Below are 26755 nucleotides of genomic sequence, written 5' to 3' on the forward strand. Positions count from 1 at the left end.
AAAAAAAACTCAGTAAGAAAAAGCATTTTTTTTGCTGCGTGAATGAAATGAATATGCAGTGATACATGATTCCAGAGGCGCCAGAACTATTGTTTACACTGTATTTTAGTTATCTCTTTGAATTTTTCAGAGCTCTTTAACTACTTTATTTGATTTTGTTTACCCTATTGTACTTTTATTTAGATTTTTATATTATTACCTTCCTGAAACTTTTTTTATTTATTTTTGCAGATGTTTTTTTTTCTTGTTTTCTTGTTCTGTTTCTGTTTTATTTTCATATGCATTATTATTTAATATTTGCATATGAACGAAAGTAAATGCATAATGTTAATGTTTATTTAAAAAGCAAGGCTCCGCACAATAAAAGAAAAAAAAGTACAGTGAAAGAAAATGAGATTAATGATATACGTGACGCGAGTGCGTTTGGCCCAGTTTGGCCACAGTCTGTGATGTCATCCGTCCGCGACATCATTCTTGTAGCATGATATGCTAACCAACAGTGCAGAACGAGTTGAGCATTTATTTTCGTAAAAGGTGTGTATCTAGCTTCAGATATTAGAACAGTTAAAATGCATGAGTGGTTTAAGCTTAGACATTAATCATTTAGTATATTTATATAGTACAATAAGCGTTGCAAGACGTTTGGAAGTGAGTGCTAAATGCATAAATAAGACTTGACTGTAAGAACCATGTTTTATCATTTTTGTAACGGAAGTTCTAACTGCAGGTTAATTTAGAATGTGGTTTAATGTTTAAAATACATATAGACGTCTAACTGGCTCCTTGTGTGATACTTTAGCTTCTGTTACATAGCACACTGATGTTTGGAACACGTTTATATGTATAATCCTGTTTCATGTTTGTGTATTTCAGTGTTTTTATTTGGGAAGGAGGTAAAATGTCTTTATATGATGATTTGGGGGTCGCAACGAGTGACACTAAAACAGAAGGATGGTCTAAAAACTTTAAACTGCTTCAGTCTCAGCTGAAAGTGAAGAAAGCTGCATTGACACAAGCAAAGGTGGGTCAGTGTTTATGCCACATGCTTGACAATAACACAGTGTGTCTCTTTCTTATATTAATAACTGGAGAGTATAGGCGTCAATGTTCCTTTTTATCATGTAAAACCTGAACATATTTGGGAATTTTAAAATGGTTTTCCATGGAAAAATCTGAAATGTCTTAATTTATTTTGTTTCTATTATTGGTTAGATTGAAATTATTTAATTGGCTAAAAATAGATCATTGTGAGTAATATCTCTTTCATATATTATGTTATTTATAATATAATATATCATACATATATTTTTGTGCATGATTATCCAGTAACCACAAATAACTTGAAAAGTTGTGGAAATTAATTCTTGAGTCATGGAAAGTCGAAAAGTGTGACCGACAAATGAAACTGACTTCTTTTGCAGACTCAGAGGACGAGACAGTCAAATGTTCTTGCTCCGGTTATCGATCTAAAGAGAGGAAGTTCAGGGGATGACAGACAGATCTCTGATACACCTCCACACATCGCTGCAGGGATGAAGGTAAACAATGTGTATATTGCCGGCTGATTATAGCCTGGGAAAACCCAGACAACTTCCGGCAAATTTAGATTTGCTCTGTAAGTTAGTCTGGCAAAGAGCTCATTCAAGCCCATTTCCAATCCGTCGAAATCGAGGCACCAATCAGAAAAGTTGGGGCGGGCTTTACACGATGACGACAGCGCTGGGATTTTGAAGCAGATTTTGTAGCCTACATTACAAAGATGGATGCCGCCGTCGAACATCACTCGTTCGAATCAGCTATCGCGTCTGTTTTAAGCGATTTGAACGTTTCTGTTTTGTTAAAAACCGAGCAAAGAACAACACTCGCGCCGCTCTGCATACGTCATCTCCTTCATCGCTCTGATTGGGTTTAGGTCTATCCGCGACGTCCGTTGGTTACGCCCCTCTGGAAATGATTTGTCTATGACGCTTTGCCAGACCATAACTCAGTTACAACTGAGAATGGTCTGGTTTTAACCAGGCTAGGCTGATTATGCACGATTTAGGGATTTTTTTTAAAAGATCCAGGTTAGGGGTGGGCGATATGAGAAAAAAAAATCATATCACGATATTTTTCACTGTCCGGGCGATATCGATATTATATTTCGATATGAGAAAAAAAATTCGGAATCACATTTTAGTACACCTTAGTTAAATTACAGGCAAAATATGTATTTTAACCCTATAACTAAAAAAAGATGAGGGATTTAATTGGACATAGACCTGAAAAATCTTTTTTTATTGTGCCATTGTTTTTCTCAAAAAGTGCAAACGTAAAGGTAGGCCTGAATTCACTTATGTCTTTCCACTTTTTATTTTGTGGGGGTCAAAATAATTCCTTCGTTAATAATTAATAACTAGTAACACTGGAGTTTGGTTTATTGAATAAGTTATAATCAATAAATATGAAATATTGTGATTTCAGAGAGGTTTGACACTTAGGCTTATTGAAGACAACATTATGTTAAAGGGATACTCTACTGCTTTTTCATATTAAACTATGTTATTCCCTTAACTAAGATGAGTTGATACATACCTCTCTCGTCTCAGTGCGTGCACTACATCGCTGTCTTGCGGCGAAACTTTGTTAGATCTTATCTCAGCCCTGTTCATTCAATACGTGCCAAGAAGAGAAGCGACCAAACACCTCCACGTTTTCCCCATTTAAATACAGTTACACGAGTAGTGTAACTCGACCTAGGACGGTGACACAAAATAAAACGTTGCGCTTTTCTAAGCGTGTAAAATGGATAACTATATTGTATGGCAGAATACCATAGCAAGAGCTTGGGAGCAATTCGACTCGGCGCAGTAATATCATCTCTCGTGAAAAGTCCGCTCCCGTTGAAATGAGAGGGAGGAGGAAAGGGAGCGGGGGGAGCGGACTTTTCACGAGAGATGATATTACTGCGCCGAGTCGAAGTGCTCCCAAGCACTTGCTATGGTATATATGGGCTGAGATAAGATCTAACAAAGTTTCGCCGCAAGACAGCGATGTAGTGAGACGAGAGAGGTATGTATCAACTCGTCTTAGTTAAGGGAATAACATAGTTTAATATGAAAAACCAGTAGAGTAGCCCTTTAACCGAGAAGTTTTTGCATACTGACCAAAAGAGAGAAGTAGGCTACGTTCTGCTAATTCAGTGGTGAGAATTTAATTGTTGTTTTTATTTATATTGTTGTCCATTTATCATTTATACTCTTATATAGTAATTATATATTACTATGTACCAATTTACTGCTTGGACACACTCTGTCTCTCGCGGAGTTCGCTTCGCTTTTGTCCAGTCCGCCGCCTCATAGACAGATGCTGTGTGTGTGTGTGTGTGTGACCATCTTATCTGACTCCCTAAAACCTCCTCGGCCTAACTGACTTTGACTGAAGGAGGAGTTATTTGTTCACAAACCGCTTCTCACAGCATTTGTAGATTAACTTTGAAACATCAGAGAAAGAAAAAAACATAAATGACAATATATCTGAGTTCTTCTAATAAGTGTATGACAGAAAAAGTGTCCCAATGCTCAGTGATATAATTAAAAGGGTAAGATATATATATCCCCATGCTTCAATCAAAATCTAACCCTTACATGTACGGCATAATCTCCGTTGGGACACTAAAGACCTTATTTTCAAGTGATAGTGTCAATAGTGGGCGAGACGTCTTTGTGAGACTTTTAGGCGGGGTTAGATTGCGGTCAGGTAACTTTAATTCTTGGGCATTCGGTAAGAACAGCTACGCTAAGGCGTCAACCCGGACATAATATTATTAGGTGTCAAGGACACCTGGTTCAACTAAAAATGAAAACTATTACAAACTGAAAAACGACTTCAAACTTTCTGGCTAGGCTTTTTTAAGCCAACTTTAAAGTTTGTCTTTTCAAACTTTACTATCTAGTTATTATTATTATTTTAGTTTGATTGTCATTATTTGATGATTGTCATTATTACTAAATAAAAATATTTTAAAATAAGAAATAGCCCTATAACTCTTGTAATATTACTATTACAATATTTAAGAAATGTATTATAATAACAATAATACATGTATTTTACAGTTCAACTGTAAAATTGCAATAATAATGTTTATGCAGCAGCAGGTTGAAAAGCACTTCTCATTACAAGTTTATGACGATGGTTGATGCATTCCCAAAGCGATCCAAACTCAGAGCAAATGCAGAGATGAGTTCATACGGAACAACATCTGTTGCGTCACTGAAAACACCAGATAATGAGCTGCTTGCATGTTAAAGATCACAGTTCTGTGCTGCACCCTGAAACATGCAGTTTAATTCAAGTGTTTGAAGTACACTATTCCGTAATTAATTCAATTACAGCAGGGGTCTCAAACTCGCGGCCCGCGGGCCATTTGCGGCCCGCGGGGTGATATTTTGTGGCCCCCTACTTGACATTAAAGTGTAATGTTAGTGCGGCCCGTCGTTGCGTGTGCCGCGTTTTAAATGGGCTACCATACGGTGGGTTTGTTGTCAATAGTTGCCATAGACAACCGCTAAGTACAAACATACTGCGCGCCTGGAAAAAATGAGCGCGTCGCTTCAATTATGAGCGCGCTTGCCGCGCACACGCACCTACATTTGAAATAACGAACTTGAGCGCGCAAAATATGTGAGCGCGATATGTGAACTGCCCCTTGTCGAGAGCGACGTGTTGGAGAGAGACCCTGCTTTAAACAATGTGAGAATAATCATTTTGAGCTTGTAATATGTGTCTAACAGGTTGATAAGAAGGTTTGCTTTGATTTGTGCAGTCAGTAATTTGCCTGAGACACTATACATGTGTAGAAAGAATTCAATAAGACGGGCAGACATGACTGCAAATATTTGTATTTCAAAAGCAATAATTGTTTTTCTAATTATATAATAAAAGGAAATGTGCCTTCCAAAAAAAACATTCAATATCATTAATGTGTTGTATAAAGAAAATAAAAAGGACATAAGCAAATATAAATATTACATAGACAAAGAAAGTTTGTAAAATGAACTTCAACTGTCAGAAGGACAGCTCATGAAGAACCAATCATGTACAGAAAGGAATGTTCAAATTCAGAGGAACAGTTCAGAAGAAACGTTAATAATAAAGATTGAGAAGATTGGATCAGTTATGCTCCTTTTTTGGAATACTTGAATACTATTTTTTGTGGAATACTTGATGCGGCCCAGCCTGACCCAGACTCTACCTCCAGCGGCCCCCAGTTAAGTTGAGTTTGAGACCCCTGAATTACAGCCTTTGCGATTTGAAAAGTGCACTAAGCCATTGCACGATTTCTGTTTGATCTTGATTAATCTTGCAGCCCTACTGGCACCTCTTAGCTCTATGCTTTTAAAAAGGTGACATCACAGCATTTGATCTGTTAAAATCACAACCCTTCCTCCCAGTAATGTTACATTAAAAAATGAATGAGGGTTTGTCACTAAGTGGTTCATTATACTAAGATGCTCTTCTTAGAACATTAAGTTTCATTGACTATGTCTGTGTGTGTCCATTTTAGGACTCTGTGTCAGGTGGGTTTTCATCCGGAGATGTGCTGATTCCATTGGCTGACGAGTATGACCCCATGTTTCCCAACGATTATGAGAAAGTGGTGAAGAGACACCGAGAGGAACGACAAAGACAGAGAGAGCAGGAGCGGCAGAAGGAGATTGAGGAGAGAGAGAAGTATGCACTATCCACTATTGAAGAAAAATGCGATGTGCGATAACTCGTTAAATAATGCGATTTACGATAATGCTTTGTGTGTAAAATAAATTTATAATTTTATTTAAATATATTGAAAAACTGAAAATGACATAACCAATATACATGTTTTACATTCTATTTTTTTTAAGAGAAGACAGCATCTCTGCAACTTCTGAAAGTCAACAACAGTGTTTTACTGTAGCGTTACATAAAAAGTAAGTGTCATTTTAACGTCAGTGCAAACGCAGGGTTTAAGGTAGGCCTACATTAGGTTTATTTAACGACAGAAATTGAATAATCAAATGTAAAAATAAAAAAACGATCACTGTATGAATTAAATATAGACTGATTCATATTAAAGTTACAAAATGTATTCAGTCAAGAGCAGTGAGTGATTTTCTCTTTGTCTGTTGTTGTTTGATTAACAATAAGCAGGTTTGTTAGGCTGCAGTCACTTTAAGAGCTGCACGGATCCAATATATTGTTATATGCAGGCTTTTTTTCTCAACTGTTTACTCCCCTTACTAAATAACTGATTGTTTTTACGTTAATACTCAAGATGGCATTTTGACATAATGTTGTGTGTATTTGGTCATATAAACTGTGGAATAGAACTAAAATCGGTATTATGCTGTCTGAGAGGCGGCTTTCTGTGCGCGTGTGTAGGCATTGTCAGATGTATGTAACAGTCATGTGTCTAGTCTATTCTCTTCTGTCTGCATCAACCTAAGACTTAAGTATTAAAACCATTCAGTTATTGTTAGCCATTGCGATATGCATATCGCGATATGTACATTTGCGATATTCCGATAATTTAGATATATCCTCCTGAGACCCAGAAAAAAAAAAGTTTTTTGAATTTAGTTTTTTTCCATGTCATCACACTGTTTAGAGCACAATAAACAAATGGTAAAAAAACACATATATAAAATAATATTTTATTCATACGTTATGCTATGTCCTCTGTAGTGGACGCCAGGACTAAGTTGTTTAAAAAATAAAATGACATGAAATTATATGTATAGGCAAAAGCAATGGGATTTTTTTTCAATCACCAATACATTTTGGGGTTTCAGGATTTTTTCAACCAAAATTTGTATAAAGATTATTCTCAACTATGTTATGAAAGAAATAATGGAATGAATTGATACACCATTTTACTTTTTGCAATATGTGGGTAAAATGGCCATAAATTAATATTCCCATTCAATGCAATGTATCTACACACTGTATCTAATTTGCACATTAATGTGTTCTTGGAGCAACATTTAATGAAAAAATAAGTGTAATAATTGGAGTAATAATTGGCAACATTTTAATAATAATATCTAATATTTCATAGGAATATTGATGTATAATTTATTTCCATATTCACTTGTTGTGTCTCCCAGAATGCCTGATAAACATGATTTTAGTCCTGATGTCCTCTACAGTGGACACGTTTGAAATCAATGCCCTGTTCTGTAACAGAAAGTAATTTTTTTATTTGAAACCCCTTAACATTTTCCTGAGATGTTGTTTTATGAAATACAATTTGAAAAAGTAGTCCAATTTAAATATAATTACAATATATTATCATATTTCCATAAGAATGCTACATTTGATCACTAAATTAATGTCAGACATTTTTAAAGACCAAGGAGAAGTTGTTTTCATGGTGAAACCTCCAAACATTTGGTATCTCTCAAAAGTCCTGAATGTGCTCTTTACAGGACACCCAGGTTGTGTCATGTGACATGTATGATGTCAGAGAAATTCACTAAAATATAATGTCCACTACAGTGGACAAAAGTCTATTCTTGGGTCCCAGGAGGATATCATGCAGAAGGGCTGCACAATTAATCGAATTTCTAATCGCAATTATGATTATGGATGCCACAATTACGTAATCGTTCAAATCCGCAATTACAAAATAAAAGTCCACTTACATTATTCTGCGTGCTTAAGAGGTGTGTTTAGAGCATGTTACGTTGTAAGAGGAAATCACGACTACTTCAGAGAACCCAGCACAATAGGAACTATCAGTGGCGTAAGTGTACGCTGGTTGGTCCAACACACGCGGAACACCAGCACCCGCCATTTTTAAAAAGCCATGCACACAGCCCATTTACTTTTAAAAAGTAAATGGGCTGTAAATGGGCTTATTGTTAAACAGATCGTAAACTAAAGTCACAACAACAAGCACGGCTTACGTCACTTCAGAGTTCCTACTGGCAGTTTCAATGCAACCAGGAAAACGGCCATAGGGGAACATTAGTTCTCCGGGAACCACCCTGGTGGCTAGTTCCTATAACCACCCAGTGTGAAAGCCCCTATTATTAAACCATGCATATTTTTTTTTATTAAAAAAGAAACCAAACCATTGTTTAGTTGACATTTGAGGCTTAATGCTATAGAAAAGCAATACAAGTTTTCCAGGAAGAGTGTTTCCAGCTTGTTTTTTATTTTGCCATGCAGTTGCTTCAAACAATGGTATAACACTATTCAAAACATCATTCGATGTAAATTGTGAAAAGTTTTGACTGTTTCTTTAAATGCTCAAGCTTTTTAAAGCATGATGGGTTCTGATTGGCTGTCAATGTTTTTGTAATTTATCAGCTGGAAAAATCGTTCTGAAAGGGATTCCAACTTTATTGTTCTTCTGATGTTATCGTTGTTGTTATAGTTGTTGTGTGGACTTCCCTATTCTCACAGAATTAGAACAATTATTAAAACACACAATTCCAATCAGTTTTGCCAATTGAGCCAGAGCAGGTGGTTCGGAACAGGTTTGTAAAAATCAGGATATTTTTGCTGTTCAGATTACACAGAATTAAATTTATTTGATATTTCTTTTTCCATAAAATCTTATTTTTGCTGCCTGTCTGAACACAGCCTTAAAGGGTTAGTTCACCCAAAAATAGTAATTACTCACCCTCATGTTGTTCCTTCCAACCCCGTAAGACTTTCGTTCATCTTCGGAACACAAATTAAGATATTTTTGATTAAATCTGAGAGCTGGATCACTCCTCCATAGGCTTCTTAAGGGATCGAAACTGACCGGCCCAAAAGTTATAAAAGACATCGTTAAAATAGTCCGAGTGACTACAGTGGCTCAATCTTAAGTTTATCAAGCAACGAGAATACTTTTTGTGCGCCGAAAAAACAGACAAAAATAGCGACTTTATTCAACTAATCATTTCCTTCTCTGTTCGGCCGTGATATTTCACGTAGTGATATTGCGCAAAGCTTCTAGGTTGCATGTCACACGTAGACTCACTATTGGCCGACGCTGGTCATGTGTGTGATGCGTGACTTACAACCTAGAAGCTTTGCGTAGTTTCACTACGTGAAATATCACGGCCGAACAGAGAAGGAAATGATTAGTTGAATAAAGTCGTTATTTTTGTTTGTTTTTTGCGCACAAAAAGTATTTTAACGATGTCTTTTATAACTTTTGGGCCGGCCAGTTTCGATCCCTTAAGAAGCCTATGAAGGAGTGATCCAGCTCTCAGATTTCATCACAAATATCTTAATTTGTGTTCCGAAGATGAGCGAAAGTCTTACGGGGTTGGAACAACATGAGGGTGAGTAATTGCTGACAGAATTTTCATTTTTGGGTGAACTAACCCTTTAAACGTTTGCCTGATCTGCACAGATCAGTGTTGTTTTGTTGTCCATTGTGTTGTGACCATTTTGCCCTGTCTGTCAGGAAACGTAAAGAGAGGCATGAAGGAGGGGGAGCTCCAACCGGATTTTCACGTTTCCCGAATCCCGAAGGCGAATCAGATGAGGAGGAGGATTTTGAGAGAGAAAAGAGGAAGAGGAGTGAGTTCCCAATGAAACATTTCTTCATCTCAATATCTTTTATATGAAATTGATTGTATATTGACAATTGTGATTAGATTATCCATGTTTAAACAAGGGCCCTTGGTATAATCTTCTGTGTGGTTATAAGATGTCGTTTATATGGCATACAGGTATGGGTGGAGCTGCCATCGCTCCTCCGACATCACTAATGGATCGAGAATGTAAGTACATCCCATAGACCTTTTAAGAACTTTTATTTTCCTGTTTTGCCACATTTGAAATCAATATACACTGATGGGACGAAACATTATATACCGCAGGACACATTCACGGGTCTTGTAGAGTCCATGCATCAGCGGGTCGGCGATGTTTTGGCAGCGCTCAGAGTGCTAACAGCATGTTTTGGCTCATCTGTGTATGATTTTGTGTTTTCGCTTTGTCTCTGATAGGGTTCAGCTTTACACAGTCTTAAATCCAGCTGCGGGAAATGTGAGTAAGTAACAAAACTGTGTTTGTTGTCATGACAGCATCATATTCATATGACGAAGAAGGTCGCCAGAGGTCGAAAGCTGCTATCCCACCCCCTGTGTTTGATGACTTGGATAGACCACGGTCTCCCCCTGGACCAACTAATTCATTCCTGGCCAACATGGGGTAAGAGTCCTTCCATGCACTCAGAAACAAAGAATCCCTCCCTAGACTCATGAAGTCATTATGATTTATAAATGTTATTGTTGCACTGATTTGATGAACGCTTTGGTTCTAATTTTCAGCAGAGAATTTAGATTTCCAGAACATTTTGATCCACAACAACTTTTTTTATATATATATATTTTAAAAATAATAATTTAAGATTTAAGTAATTTTGGTTTCCCCAAAAAATCTTTTCAACAAAAGAATCTGAATGTTACTAGAAATAAGGAAATGTAAGAAATGGTTCATTTGAATTTAATCTAAATTATTTTAATTTTTAACAAGAACATTTGTATCATTAAATTTAGCTAAAGCATTTAGATTTAATCAGAACATTTAACCAAATAATATTTAATTTAAATGATTTAATTTTTTTTTTAGATTTAGATCTTAATTTAGATTTCCAAATAATTTATTTTAAACAATTTAGATTTAACAAGAAACGTTTTGATTTAACAAAATAATGAATAAATCTTGTAATATTTAATATAAATGAAGATTTAATCAATTAATTTAGATTTCCAAATAACGTATTTTAAAGAAATTAATTAAAATCTGTAATTTAAAGTCCAGTGTCTGTCTGTGTGTTTTTCAGTGGTACCGTGGCTCATAAAATCATGCAGAAGTATGGATTCCGTGAAGGACAGGGTCTGGGGAAACACGAGCAGGGCTTGAGCACGGCGCTGTCAGTGGAGAAAACCAGCAAGCGTGGGGGCAAGATTATTATTGGAGACTCAACAGAAAAGAGTGAGATCACACACACACACCCACACACAAACACCCAGCAACCATGTACAAGCTCACACGTCACATCAAGGATTCTTCTTTTTTTTAAAATGTTCCTTTTTATTGTTTCGAGTGTCATGTTTGTTTTCAATTAAATGTGTTGTCATTTGCGCAACCATGTACCCACTGTGTGAGTGTATCATTTGGTTCATTCACATTTGTTTGTGTTTGTTTCAGCATCTGCATCCAGTCAGAATTTGGCTGATCCACATGGCTCTAATTCAGGTTCGATTTTATTTGTATTTTTTTCCCATATCAATCATTGACTTACAACAGTTGTTTTTTTGCATCTGTATGTGTGAACATGCATCACATGAACACATCTGTGCTCTATTAGTCATTAGGAAACAGAATTTGTGCCTCTCATGCCTGTTATGTAAACAGTGGCAACAGTGACTTCCCTAACATGGGCAAACGGGTGTTATAGTAAAGTATAGTCAGATGTCCTTTCATAGAGTATCTTTTCAGGGTTTTTATGTATTTCTTTCTCTCTCTCTCTCTTTTTTTTCATTTGAACCGTCTTTTTAACCAAACAACCATTAAATTCATGTTTAATGCAAGATGTAAAATACAGTAAAAATAATCAAGGCTCGTTTCCCTTTTCATTGCATGAACACAAAGGAAGCATCATATTTAATCATTTTCATTTATATGCACCAGTATAACAATACATAGTCATAAACAGCAATATTTACATGCATATACAGTACCATTCAAAGGTTTGGGGTCAGTGAAAATTATTTTTTTGAAATAAATTATTACTTTTTCAGCAAGGATGCATTAAAATGTTCAAATGTGACTGTTTTCCGTTTCAAATAAATGCTGTACTTTTGAACTTTGTTCACCATGGAGTACTAGAAACTTCAAAATAAATTTTATAACAAATCTTTATATTGAGATGATAATAATAATAAGAATTGTTATTATGATAAAAATAATAATAATAAGACATTTTTATTGGGCAGCAAATCAGCATATTTTAATGAATTTTGAAGGATCATGTGAGACTGAAGACTGGAATAATGATGCTGAAAATGAATCTTTCCCATCAAAGGAATAAATTACATTTTCAAATATATTAAAATAGAAAAAAGTCACTTTAAATTGCAATAATGTTTTTCCAAATTGACTGTATTTTTTAATGAATAAATGCAGCCTTGGTGAGCATAACAGACTTCTTTCAAAAACATTTTTTACAAAAATAAAAAAGTTGTACTACCCCAAACCTTTAAAAAAGTAGAGTATATATTTAGTAATACTTTCTAATACATGAGAAATGCCACACAGAAAGTGAGTGACAATGGGCAACTCATTGTATCAGAGTTTTGAATTAATTGACATTCATTCAAAAAAAGCTGACTTTTCTTTTATATGAAGTTTTGATATAAATGTAAATTGAAATATGATATCTGTTTTATAGCGGATCCCTCAAAGAAAAACGATACCAACCCTCTTACAGAGATTCTCAAATGTCCAACAAAGGTGGTGTTGCTGCGGGTAAGCTGTGTCAATCAGTCTAAATTAATAAATGTGTGTTTTGGAAAGCTTATTGAGACTCAACGAATGGGAGACTAGAATGCATTGATTTCAATAGAGTTTGACATTAGCATGTTGCTAAGCTATTAATAAGAATAATATTGCATAAAATAATTTTAATACAATTATTTGTTTTTTATTGAGACACTTTATTTATTGAAGTAAAAGTATCTCTTATCATCTTTTAACATGTTTCACATCTTTGGATGAATTTTCTTTTTTGTGATGATACATGCAATTTCTCCTTACATTTCGGTCCAAATCTTGGAATATAGCAGCTGCGACATATGACACCGTTGCACTTCAGCTGACCAAAGTCAAGTCCCAGCAAAAAATGCCTCTAATAAATATATAAAATAAATAAAAATTGAGAAGTAATTGTTTTTCCCATTTATGTTGAATCACTATAATTATTTACTTCATTACCAGAACCCCCAATTAAGTTCTCACTTCAATAGAGTGGCAGTGCAATTTATTTTTTCATTTTCGGTGCAATTTTTGCTCCCAGTCCTAGTTAATTTCTGCCCTCTTCTGACTGTATATTGAATGAGATGCTATTTAGCCAAAAGCATTTGTTGTTTAATCCGCACATAAAAACTATGTGTGTAGAACATGGTTGGAAGGGGAGAGGTGGACGAAGACCTGGAAGGCGAGACTAAAGAAGAGTGTGAGAAATATGGCAAAGTCACCAAGTGCGTCATCTTTGAGGTGAGGGTTATGTCGAGCAAGTTTTCCTTCTCGTGTATGTAAGCTGCAGATGTCATCTCTCGCTGACATGAAACCTGTGTATCTGGCTTTTGTTTTCAGATCTCAGGTGTGACTGACGACGAGGCCGTCCGCATTTTCTTGGAGTTCGAACGGGTCGAATCGGCTATTAAAGGTGAGTGATTAAAGGACAAACTTGAAGTGTGTGTGTAGATGGTCTTTATTTCAAGTGCCCCAGATCTTGCTTAATAAAGCAGGTAAGTGTGTGAGGACCGTCCCTTAGGTGTTAGATCACCTGGCTGGTTACATCACTTCCTCAAGGGATTGCAGACCAAACCAGTTTTCACTCACTCACTTTCAAACACTGACCGAAATATTAACAAGCTGGAAATTAACTCATCCTTCAAAACATTAGTATCCTCAAAAAGGACAGTTTTAAATTAATAACTTTGTTTGTATATTCATATTATACCGGTATTAGTTTGTGATATATATGTGTGTGTGTGTGTATATATATATATATATATATATATATATATATATATGCAATGCATGCATATGCATATGCACGCATATGCACACACACACACACACACACACTCACACTCTCACTCACTACCGGTCAAAAGTTTGGAATCACTACTATTTTTTATGTTTTTGAATTATGTATCTTATGCTCATCAAGCCTACATTTATTTGATCAAAAATACAGGAAAAACTGTAATATTGTGAAATATTATTACAATTTAAATTATTTTTTATATATTTTAATATACTTAAAAATATAATTTATTTATATTTATGCAAAGCTGAATTTTCAGCATCATTACTCCAGTGTCACATGATCCTTCCAAAATCATTCTAATATGCTGATTTATTATCAATGTTGGAAACAGTTGTGCTGCTTAATATATATTTTTTATAACCTGTACCACCTTTTTCAGGATTCAGGAAAAAGAACCGCATTCGTTGAAAAATTAAATCTTTTGGAACAATATACACTATCTATCTATCTATCTATCTATCTATCTATCTATCTATCTATCTATCTATCTATCTATCTATCTATCTATCTATCTATCTATCTATCTATCTATCTATCTATCTATCTATCTATCTATCTATCTATCTATCTATCTATCTATCTACATGGCAATTGCACTTGTGAATTTGAATCTCAAGCATCTCAAACAGTTCATAGAGGACTGAAAATTATAATGACACACTTTGAATTCCTTTGGAATCAAAATAAAGTAAAACACACTTAAATAACAACAGAGATAACCCGCACCTTTTGGGAGAAAAATTCTTATTTACAAATACAGCAGCCCAATAAATATTTTAACAGTTTTTAGCTACACTTAAACGTTTCTGAATGCCACAGTGTTAGATAAAAAGGTCAAATATCAAATACTGGTCAACATCAGTATTCTTAATTAAGAATTAATTTCTTAATTTCTTAATTATGCAGCTAATTACACAATGTACTTCTCTAATTACTTTTTGGGGCTCGAAAAAATGTTTTCATGTTTTTGAAAGAAGCCTGTTATGCTCACCAAGCCTGCATTTATTTAATTAAAAATAACTAGTAATATTGTGCTACATGATCCTTCAGAAATCATTGTAATATGCTGATTTGGTGGGCAAGAAACATTTCTTAATAATGTTAAAAAATATTTTTGTGGAAACCGAGATACTTTTTTTAAGAGTATTAATAGAAATTTCAAAAGAACACCATTTGTTTGAAATAGAAATATTTTTTAACATTATAAATGTCTTCACTGACTAGCACAATCTGTCCTTGCTGAATAAAAGCATTGTAGGCCTACTAATACTTTAAATTAAATAAATGGCAGAACCAGTGTTTGTTAGGAATGACGAAGGAGTGTTTGGGGGAAACCTGCTTTAAACAATCATCATTTTTGCAATTATGCAGCTAAGATTATACACTTTAAGTCCTAAAATACTGTTTTTGGCTACTGCAAGTCAGCTATCGGAAAACAAAGCAAGCCTGAAAAAACACTCGGAGTCTGGCATCACATGCAGGAACACCTGTTTTACTTTCCAGGGTAGGGCTGAAGTTTGAACAATGCAACAAATATATAACCGTTGTTGGAAAGGCTCTTGTTTGTGGCGTTTGTTTAATCTTTTCTTTTTTTTTAAAGAGCTGTGGATTGCCCCTTGTTTTTTTGTTTTTTTTTTAAATAAGGGTATTTTTGATCATAGACCAGATCATTATATCAAGATACCACTATCTTTCGCGTTTTAAAAGGGCTTAATGTGATCTCATCGTCACTCTGATGATATCACTGGGGAAAAACCAAACATTTTTTAATAATAGATTTAGCAGGAAAGCATATGTTCTTATTCGTCTTCTGCTTTTTGTGGTTGGTTGTCTGGGTCAGCTTTAAGAACCGTATATATTTGGCACTATATAAATAAGAGTCTCAATATTCCAGGTTAGGGATGTCCCGATCCGATACTCAGGATCGGTATCGGCTCCGATACTGCCATTTTTGCGGGATCGGGTATCGATCTGACATCGATCAGACGAGGCCGATCCAAATCCGATATTGTGGGTATACTATTATGTGTTATTGTTAAGCCCCACAAAATGCACAAAAACATTCTAAAGTACCATAACGTTTTCGTGCACTCTATTATAAGTGTTCTGAAGCTATTATGTGAGATATAAATTAATATTTAAGTAATTAAATTCAAGATCACGTAAATTTTTCCCTCTCGCGGCTGTCAGTCATTCTCCATTCAGCATTCAAACAGCGCGTCGCGTTCGGTTGCAGTCAATGATGAAACTATCTTCAAGATGATTCAATGTTAATACTATTATACTTGATCTGTAAGATAAAGGTCTATGTTTTCGCATAAAACAACTTTATCTTGCTGGACTTTATTGCTGTAACTCAATCGTGTTACTCTCTACCGGGTGTCGGACGCTGTCAGTTTGATCACAACACTAGAGTCAGAGCACTATAATTGTTCTTCACGCGCACAGTAACTGAAATTTAAAACTGTTAAAAGAAAAGGCTCAATAAACGATTGCATAGATAGATACTGTATAATACACTGTCCATCAAAATGTATCTCCGTTGTGCTTTGAACTTTTCAAAGCGGACTCGACGCGCTGCGTGCTGGAACTCCACGTGGCTTCAAGCGCATCATTCTCCGCTCGGGATGCGCATAAGCAGAGGCGGCGCCAGGGGGGGTCTTGGGGGGTCTCAAGACCCTCCCAAAAAATGCTTTGACCCCCCATTTGACCCCCCACCCCCTTCCTGATTAAAAAAATATATATCCGGGATAAATATTAAAAAATGTTTATCTTCAAACTACGCAGAACAATATTAATTAATAATTTATTCGACATACAAAATATATAAACATAAGAATCACGTTCCCTCTAAGCTGCGCGCGTGCGCGGTCGTGCACTTCTGATGCCGCGGCCGCGCAGAAAAGAATAATATGCCACGCAGAGGACTGACGCGAAATGTGTGGGGAAATCCAGTTGATTGTATGTGAGAAATAATTGCAGTGCTCAAACTGGTGAGTGCAGTTAACAGGTTTCAAAGAAAGAGAATGATGTGAGCGCGTGTGATTGGCAGTGAGTCGTGTGTGCGGACCAAATATCTCAATACGAGAGGCGACGAGAAACGCAAAGAAATGTGAAATAAAATCACAATATCATGTTTTAAAGAAGAGTGGTTTGATTAAAGTGGTGGAAATAACGGATGATGGACACAGAACGGTAACAATTACACCCACCCACCCGCGTGCAAACTCAAAATACATCATTAGTTTACATAGATTTAAATAGTTTCAGGCATGGTTAGATGAGGCTACTATAAAAGAGTTCACATATTGACTTTTCTTGAAAATATTTAGCTATTAGATCTAGCTATTTACAGTAAATGCTTCAGTTTGTTTTCATATTATAATAATATAATATGAAAACAAATTGAAGCATTTAAACTATCACTTCAAATACTTCAATTCATTTTTTTATATTATATTATATTGGGCATATATTTTATTATATTATAAGCCTAAATAAAGAATCTCACAAGGGTATTGTTTAGGGCTCATTGCCATTAAAAAGTTTGAAACCCCCTGCTAAAAAAAATTTAGGCTAGGAAATTCATAAGCTATAAACAATCATTTAACTTTGATGGTTTAATGCTGCCTGTACAATTAATTGACTGTACAAAAACACTTTATGGTTTTCCTAAACCATCTCAGTGTAACAGCTTAATTTTCTTTTATAATATATTATATTATTGTAAAGAATTGAACTGTCCTGCAGAAGATTTTGTAAATAATTTTTCATAGGATTTCTTAGTATAGACTGGAAACAGAGGACACCGAGGAATTGGAGGATGAGGAGGATACTATTTTGTAAATATGTTTTCTGTCATGGGTGTGGTTATGGCAATTAAAGTTCGAGCATATTGTTTGCAAACTGCAATTGATTAATTAATTAAAAACAAAAAACCGTCGGTGTGTGAATGGGTGAATGTGAGGCAATATGTAAAGCGCTTTGGTGGCCATTGGGTCTGTGAAAGCGCTATATAAATGCAGTCCATTTACCATTTACCATTTGTTAAGTAGCAGCAATATGCAGTTATTAGCCGTGTCCACTGTATTTTTTGTTGGTTTTCATGAGACCCCCCTTGAAATGACCAGGACCCCCCATTGCCCCCCCAATCAAAATTGTCTGGAGCCGCCACTGCGCATAAGCGCTTTGTGCCGCACTGTATTGGAGCCTTTCATATCATAATGCATTGACGCAATTAAAGCTTATTAACATTAATAATTATTAATGTTGCTGCCTCATTAAATAGCTGTGCAATACACTTAAAACATGTCTCAATTTTATAGCAGATTTAGCTATATCTAAAATAATTATCTTTTTCATTTTTGTTATCTTGTTTTTCATGAATGTATTTTACAACAATAAAAAGAGCAATGTGTATTATCCACTAATCTAGTTTATAATAGCATTTTTGTCATAGATTATGATCATATATTTTGGGGATTTGTTGTTTATCTTTATAATGAAGCTGTCTGTATTAAGTAGATTGTGTTTAACACACACAAGAGTGATAATCAGTTTAACACACAGTTATAGAAATTCTAATTGATTTAAAAAACAAAAACTGTACTGGTATTTACAATGTAGAATGCTGCTGTTTAAATTGTTTTAACTTTAAACCTGTTGGTAGCTAGCTAGCTTTAAGTACTGAAGTACCTGTATTTTCTTTCATTTATATATTTCTTTATTTTTTTGTAGTGTTTGAATAAAGGGTGGCAATCTTTCATAATCAACTGTTGTTGTGGACTATATAGGAGGTATATTTTAGGTGGCTAATTGAGAAAATTGCTATATTTTTTATTAGTTTAAGAATAAAATAAAAATATCGGATTAATATCGGTATCGGCAAAAGCCAAAGCTGCGGCATCGGTATCGGTATCGGAAGTGAAAAAGTGGTATCGGGACATCCCTATTCCAGGTGCTTATTATCAATGTTGAAATCAGTTGAGCTGCTTAATATTTTTTGTGAAAAGTTTTTTCAGGAAAAAAAGATTAAGTTCAAAAGAACAGCATTTATTTGAAAGAATCTTTTGTAACATTAGAAATGTATTTACTGTTCCTTTCGATCAGTTTAATGCATCCTTGCTGAATAAAAGTATTAATTTCTTAAACTTTCTGACCCCAAGCTTTTTGAATGGTTATATTCTTTTTGTTTTTGCTACTACTACAAATCAAAATTTTGACAGATCATCACATTAAATGAGCAATTGGCATTTTCATTTTCAAACGTTTGCCTGTAACACAACAACAAATTAACTGCAAAGAGACCGAACAGGAAGTGAAAAAACATCCTGGCAATACTTTGTTAAATTGAAACAAAGCTCAGTATCTTATAACGAGACGATGGCCTTAGAGTCTGTGTAACATTTTAGGACACAGTGCCATCAGCTGGTCAGAAGTTATAAACAATGGTAAATCTATCCATAGCCTTTGAATTTCTTGTCCTAAAGTCACAGATGTTATAACCAAACAATTCTATTGTGCAATTTGTGCTCATGGCCTCATAATTGCAGCTTTATTAGAAATTGTATTATATATTAGAATAAATATAACATTTTTCTTCATATTTTATATAAAATCTTATAAATTAAATAATTTAGATTAAATAGCATTTAATATAATCGTTAATTTGTGTCCTGGTGCAGTTCAATAGTATATTTACAGTTTAACTACATATACATGTTTTGGTCTTTTTGAATGTCGACATGTTGTTTGTTTTCCCTCCTCAGCTGTGGTGGATCTGAATGGGCGGTACTTTGGAGGTCGGGTGGTGAAGGCCTGTTTTTATAACTTGGATAAGTTCCGTGTTTTAGACCTGGGGGATCAGATGTGAGTGGGAGATCCAGACCTACACAACCAGGAAAGAGTAAACACCAGGAAGAAATCGTTTCTGTATATAGCACGAGTAATTTTATACACCCTTGTAAAACATTAGCTTATGTGCCCCTTCCCGCAATGCGTTTTGTAATGAGGATTTAATTTGCTCTTTTTTTTTTTTTATTCCTTCTTGTCTCTTTCCCTCTCTAACGTCACAGTTAAAAATATCCTTTTGTCCTGTCCTTGTGAATAAGATGTGATGAAGAACCCAGAATTAAAAAAGCTTTTGGGAGAATAACTTTGAGGGTTGGTTCTGTTTAAAAAGGTAAAATGTGTCTCTTTAAATGTTCAACTTTTTCATATCTCTGCACTTTTAGACTTTCATTGTGGTGCTTTCAAAGCAATGGTGTGGGTTTTACGCGAATACTCCAGTAGTTACTACATGGTTTTACAGAAAAGAACAATTGCATACTGATGTTGAATGGGGTGATGATGATGATGGTTATAATGAATGAGTCCTGGTTCATGATTTATATAACCAGACACCTTGTCCCTGTGCGACTCTAGAAAGTAGGAAACCTACATTCCTCTGTTGTGACATAACGGTGACTCCCATGAGCCCTCACTCTATGATCCACACACTATTGATAGACTAAAAGTATTAAGCTTTTTCTTAATGCGTGTCTTGACCCTAATGGAAATAGGGTTTTGTGTGTTGCTCAATGAACAGTGACTTCAGTACATGCCAAGTTTTTTAAAAACATTTCTGTAGGATGTTTCAAATGCCTATAAATGCATCACATAAATAATATTCGTGTGTATTATCAGATGTATTTTCATGCAGAATGTGTGCGGATGTGTGTTAGACTGGGTCAGTGATGGTGTGATGTTCTGGTTTGGTGAGAAGGACGCACTTACGCAATACGAAGGTGCTGGGGAATAAAGTAAAGAATAGACTGAACTCCATGAGGATTGACTCAAACAGAACAGATCCTCATCAAATGACTCTTATATGAGCAGAGAGTCTGAAACATGTCAGAACAGGGTTGAGCTGTTCAGGTCACAAGTTCAGCACTGGGGATTGAGCCGGTACGCGGTGTAAAAGTGCTAAGGTATTACGGACCATTGTAGATGGGTTATGGCTTTGTTTGGATTAGTACTTTTTGAAATTTACAATTGTTCATACTTATGGTTAGGGGTTTGAAAATCAAACCCCAGATCCTATTCATATTTGTGTTGCGGTCATGTATGAAACAGTAGTTCAAATCGTGCTGCTTGTTGAAGTAAGGCATACTTTTCTGGTGCATACATTTTTTTTTTTTTTGCAAAAATCCAGCCGGATCACACAGTAACGTATCTATTTTACAAGTGTGCAATTGTGTACGGATTTGCTCCAGCCCTAAACCCACCCCTCATTGTGGCGAGAGCTGATGATAAAAAAAAAGTATGAATTAATTCATATGAATCTGCATCAATTCAACATATTTACACGTTCCCGTTTAACTGTGTTGGAAAAGCCATAGACTTTCAGTGTAGGAGTTATCTAAATGTGGTTCTCAGCCAGGGGGTCTGGGCCCACTAGGAGGCCTCAGTAAACTTTTAAGAATATATGAATACATGAAACCTGGATATATGAGGTAGCCCAATTCTAAAAGTGTGATTTCTAGACCTGGAAAAGTCATATAAATTAATAAAATGGTTAAAGCTAATATGCACTTTTCTAGTTAAGCTAAGCTCTAAAATATTTTATTGGGTAGAAAAACTTTTATATTTTTCCTTAACCCGTATTCACTAAATCATGAACAACTGGAAAAGTCATGGGGGCTTTGAATGAAGGCATGTAATATGTGGTTTCATAAGGACAAAGGCTTCTGGCTTTATTACTGCCAGTTCCAACCAATGAGATGGTCGCCACACACCTTAATTCATCCTAGCATGTGTGGGGAAATAATGGTAGAGGTGGATATTTACAGTTTTTTACAGTTTTGGTGGTTTGCAGCTTAATGACATACTATTTTAGGTTTGCCCAATTTTCATTTTTCTTTTTTTTTTTACCTGGCAAAATGCTTAAATTAAGGGCACTGTTCACCATCATGTTGTTCCTAACTTGTTTGCATTTCTTTTTTCTGTGGAAAACACAAGAACATTTTATGAAAAATGTTTTTTGTGTGTTTTTCTTTTCCTTTTGTTTTGACGTCTCAGTGTTTTGTGTCTCATATCTAAGTGTTTTGTTTGTCTCAGTGTTGTTTTTGTTTGTTTCATGTATCAGTGGTTTTTTTTGTTTTGTCTGTTTTGTTTGTCTCAGTGTTGTGGTTTTTGTTCGTCTCATGTCTCAGTTTTTTGTTTTGTTTATCTCATGTTTTGTGTTTTATTTTGTTTGTCTCATGTCTCAGTGTTTTGTTTTGTTTGCTACTATATAATATGCGAAAACAGTACGCCAACAGAGTAGTATGTCCGAATAAATAGTATTCGAAAAACAGTAGACGAAAAGTCCCCGGATGACCTACTACTTCCGGCGAGATTCTGAAGTGCTCATTCGATGGACACGTCCGGATTACATACTACCCACGGTCATATTATATAGAACATACTTTTTTTAACGGTCGCGAAGTACAAATTCAAATGTAGTACTCAGTAAGCGATTTCAGACGCGCCGTCAGTGTTTTGTTTTTTGTTTGTCTCATGTTTCAGTATTTTGTTCTTTTGTGTGTCTCGTCTCAGTGTTTTGTGTCATGTCAGTGTTTTGTGTCATGTCTGTGTTTTGTCTCAGTGTTTTGTGTCATGTCAGTGTTTTGTGTCATGTCTGTGTTTTGTCTCAGTGTTTTGTGTCATGTCAGTGTTTTGTCTCAGTGTTTTGTGTCATGTCTGTGTTTTGTCTCAGTGTTTTGTGTCATGTCAGTGTTTTGTGTCATGTCTGTGTTTTGTCTCAGTGTTTTGTGTCATGTCTGTGTTTTGTCTCAGTGTTTTGATTTATCTGTCTCTGTGTTTTGTCTGTCTCTGTGTTTTGTTTTGTTTTGTTCGTCTCATGCCTCAGTTTTGTTTTGTTTTTCTGATGTCTGTGTTTTTTGGTTTGTTTGTCTCGTGTCTCAGTATTTTTGTTTGTCTCACGTCTCAGTGCTTTGTGTTTTGTCTCGTCTGTTTTTTTTGTCTCATGTCTCAGTGTTTTGTTCTTTTGTGTGTCTCATGTCAGTGTTTTGTGTCATGTCTGTGTTTTGTCTCAGTGTTTTGATTTATCTGTCTCTGTGTTTTGTCTGTCTCAGTGTTTTGTTTTGTTTGTCTCATGCCTCAGTTTTGTTTTTCTGATGTCTGTCTCTGTGTTTTGTTTTGTTTTGTTCGTCTCATGCCTCAGTTTTGTTTTGTTTTTCTGATGTCTGTGTTTTTTGGTTTGTTTGTCTCGTGTCTCAGTATTTTTGTTTGTCTCACGTCTCAGTGCTTTGTGTTTTGTCTCGTCTGTTTTTTTTTGTCTCATGTCTCAGTGTTTTGTTCTTTTGTGTGTCTCATGTCAGTGTTTTGTGTCATGTCTGTGTTTTGTCTCAGTGTTTTGATTTATCTGTCTCTGTGTTTTGTCTGTCTCAGTGTTTTGTTTTGTTTGTCTCATGCCTCAGTTTTGTTTTTCTGATGTCTGTGTTTTGTGTTTTGTTTGTCTCGTGTCTGTGTTTTGTTTGTCTCATGTCTCAGTGTTTTGTTTTATTTATCTGTCTCAGTGTTTTGTTTGTCTCATGCCTCATTTTTGTTTTTCTGATGTCTGTGTTTCTTGGTTTGTTTATCTCATGTCTCTGATTCTCATGTGTTTTGTTTTGTTTGTCTCGTGTCTCAGTATTTTTGTTTGTCTCACGTCTCAGTGCTTTGTGTTTTGTCTCGTCTGTTTTTTTTTTGTCTCATGTCTTGGTGTTTTGTTTCTCATGTCTGTTTTGGTTTTTTTTACCCAATTCTCTTTCATTGTATGGACAAAAACAGTTTATCTTTTGTGTTCCACAGAAGAAATAGTCATATAGTTTGGAACCAGATATGGTGAGTAAATAGTGACAAAATTTACGTTTTTGGGTGAAGTATCCCTTAAATGAAGTCTCAAGTCATAGCCTTTATTTCACACTTTGATCTCCTGTTCATTGCATATGCTTAACTACGCTATAGGGAGGTTGATTACTTGCTGTTTGTTTTTGATTGGCAGACACTGCTTGTACGTGTTGTGTGAGATTAGAGGTGTTGGGTTACTAGTTCCGTTTACAGTAAACAGCACATCAGGGCACCAGTCTCAACCCTGTTTACTGGGAAGTGATTCCCTACACATTAACTTGCGAAATTAATTTATAATGCATGACTCTATTTTAATCACTGTACAGTAACGTCTGGGGAGTTCCATAAAAACACACCTGAACACTACATTCATTAATATGCACAACCATATAAGTTAATTTCCATGTACACTTCCGATAAAAAATTATAATCTCAAAGGCTCTCCAAGAGAATAATTTTTTTCCCTTTAATAAAAGGTTAATTCGTTGCACTATAACATTAAAATGTGTGTGTGTAAATGTGTACACTTTACTGTGTGTGTGTTTCATGTTCTCTCTGCTGGTCTATTCCTGGTTTTGACATCTTATCCTTGCGAAGAGTGAATCCGCTTGCGGGACAACATCAGTATCACTGCGTCACACTTGCTTTTCTCACCCTGCTATTTTATTTTCGCTATAAGCGAGTCGGAAAACACTTCACACTGTGAACCCCAAGACACCTGTGTACTGTTTAGTGTTTACTTGAGACTTAAATTTCTTGTTGTAGGCCTACATGCCTGCTTCATGCATCTAAACAAATATGATTCTGTAATTACAACCTCTTTATAAGTCTAAATTTCAAAATCTCACATGAAACATGTTCTATGATGTGTTATTTTGTGTATAAGTTAAATGACAGCTCTAGCAGTGAATGAAAAGCCATTACCGCTATGAGAGTTAACCCAAATTCCAGTAGTATAATCTCCTGCGTGGAGCTGTCTGAGAGTGTCCTCATTAATGAGAAAGAAATGAGGTTTTTTTTAGAAACAGTTTTGAGGATTGGTTTTTGTGTCTCTGGACAAAAATTATCTAGTGATGTACTATGTTGAATATTTTTGTGTTTATTTGTTAATGAGGGATTTGTGGACACATTCATGTTTTTAGATTTGTGGAAGTTACAGTTTTTATTCTGAAGAAAAAAGATAAAATTAGACCCTTGGGGTAAGATGACCCCCTCAGAATTGGCACAGAAAGCCTGTTGTTATAGTGTTATTATTTTTAAATGTAATACTTATTTTAATTAACGGGGTTATTATTTAATATTTCCATGAATTAGATGTACATTTCAGACATCTTTGCTTTCACAAAAAAAACCTATAGTCGAGTGAAATCGTTTAATTTGCATTCATAGTGTTGGTATTATGAGTATCTTCAATTAAAATATGGGCAATTAAATGTGTAGATATTCATATATAAGTCTCAGAATAATTTTACCTTTCAGATTAATCTATTATACTGCACTGTAAAAAGTGATCAGTTGACATCGGTTATTCAATTATTCAACTAAATTATCAAAATTCAATTTTAAATAGAATTTAGTTAGTAGGCTATTTTACATTTGACACTTTAAAAATGTATTTTTAAAAAATAATAAGAATATCAAAAGTCATTACATTCTGTAAAAGTTTAGCTAATTGAGAAAATGTTTCTTATAATAACATATTGGCTGATGCATCATCATTCTGCACATGCTAAACTTGTTACGAATTAAAAGTAAATGCATTGTTCTTTGTTTGTTACCCTATTCATATATCCTAGAAATGCGGAAGTTTAATGTACCCTAAATCTTTTTTTTCTGCTTGTCTTAGCAAACACGAAAGAAAAAAAAAAAAACTATACACATTTTAGAAGGATATTCATTTCAGAGTGCCCGCAAATATCAAGCAGCTAAAAACATCTTTGAGAGCTCAGCCAGACAGCTATCTGGAACTGGGTCAGCACAGCAGCCAAATGGAAACAGGCTCACTGTGCAGTAAGTTACAAAGGCTTAAGAGTGGGAATTGGGAAATCACAAGAAAGTGACATTAAGCTTGAGGAAAAGCCAACCTGTTCTCACATAACTTGCAATTAACTTTCTTTCTTTTGGTATCGCATTTCTCTAAGAGAATGGATTAGATAGAAGAATTGTTTTCCGATACTAAAACGTTAAACATTGGTCACGTGAAAAACTGTGAGAATTAGACTCGAAAAAAGTCATTTTTTGTCATGTTTTCCTACTTAACGCAGTAATATTTGCTTAAGGAGAGTAGTGAGGCTGGCACAGTGATGTCACTCCTGCAGTTTTCATCCTGTACGTGCAGATGTGCGAGTCACCAACAGCTCGGCATTTTAGTGAAGATCTCAGACCCAACAAAGGCTTTATTTTTTTAACATCAGAGGATTAAATGCATCGCAGTCCTTTTTCTCGATACGTGCATATAGCCTATGATTCCCTTCCCTCTCACGAGCGTTGCAACAGCCTATTAAAAGGAAAAAACAACAACAAAGCAACCTTCAAATAATGTAGACTAATGAAACGAAACGATGTTCAGCAACGTCACATTTTATTTAATGCACCAATGATGGGGAACTTTCATTAGGCTTTAGAAGTTTTATTTCGAAAGTTTTAATTAAATTTTTTAGGCTGTTTTTTAAAAATACATTTTGGGAATAAAACAGCGTAGGCTACTGCAAACATTGATTTCTCTCAAATCACGGTTGCTGTAAATGTCCTACAAGTCAATAAACGTAGAAATGACACGTTCATTAGCTAAATAAAATTCGATTTGACTTCTTTTTAATTCATAAGTTAAAACTAACAACCTTTTTACAGATACGGAAATACAATATAATTTTACAATTAACAATTACAACTGACCGTTACAATAGGCCTAGTTTTAATAAGGGAAATTTTCAAAAAAAAAAATCAACAAGCAGCCAATGATTTACAGCTTGAAGGTGCTTGCTGTTATTTCAGGGGTTTATGGATGAAGATTGATGGATTGATGCAGTGACTCCCCGCACGTAGGCATGTGTGGGGATGCCCACTCGATGCGTG

At 35.2% G+C, this 26755-nt stretch overlaps 1 protein-coding gene across 2 annotated transcripts; it reads left to right on the forward strand.

The window, feature by feature from the left end:
• The first annotated feature begins 454 nt into the window (after nucleotides 1-454).
• Nucleotides 455-20406, forward strand: rbm17 (RNA binding motif protein 17). 2 transcript variants are annotated; one of them, XM_056260446.1, is made up of 14 exons: nucleotides 455-534; nucleotides 874-1021; nucleotides 1422-1538; nucleotides 5546-5712; nucleotides 5883-5948; nucleotides 9425-9540; nucleotides 9693-9743; nucleotides 10050-10176; nucleotides 10811-10962; nucleotides 11179-11226; nucleotides 12422-12498; nucleotides 13147-13245; nucleotides 13345-13417; nucleotides 19576-20406. In XM_056260446.1, the coding sequence occupies exons 2-14, from the start codon at nucleotides 899-901 to the stop codon at nucleotides 19677-19679; spliced, it is 1320 nt and encodes a 439-aa protein (XP_056116421.1). In that variant the 5' UTR covers nucleotides 455-534; nucleotides 874-898; the 3' UTR covers nucleotides 19680-20406. The 2 variants fall into 2 exon arrangements, with proteins under 2 accessions (XP_056116421.1, XP_056116422.1); XM_056260447.1 differs by lacking the exon at nucleotides 5883-5948.
• Nucleotides 20407-26755: the final 6349 nt, after the last annotated feature.

The sequence above is a fragment of the Rhinichthys klamathensis genome, unplaced genomic scaffold, assembly GCF_029890125.1.
Source record: "Rhinichthys klamathensis goyatoka isolate OS25496 unplaced genomic scaffold, OSU_Roscu_1.1 h1tg000176l_1, whole genome shotgun sequence".
Taxonomy (NCBI): domain Eukaryota; kingdom Metazoa; phylum Chordata; class Actinopteri; order Cypriniformes; family Leuciscidae; genus Rhinichthys; species Rhinichthys klamathensis.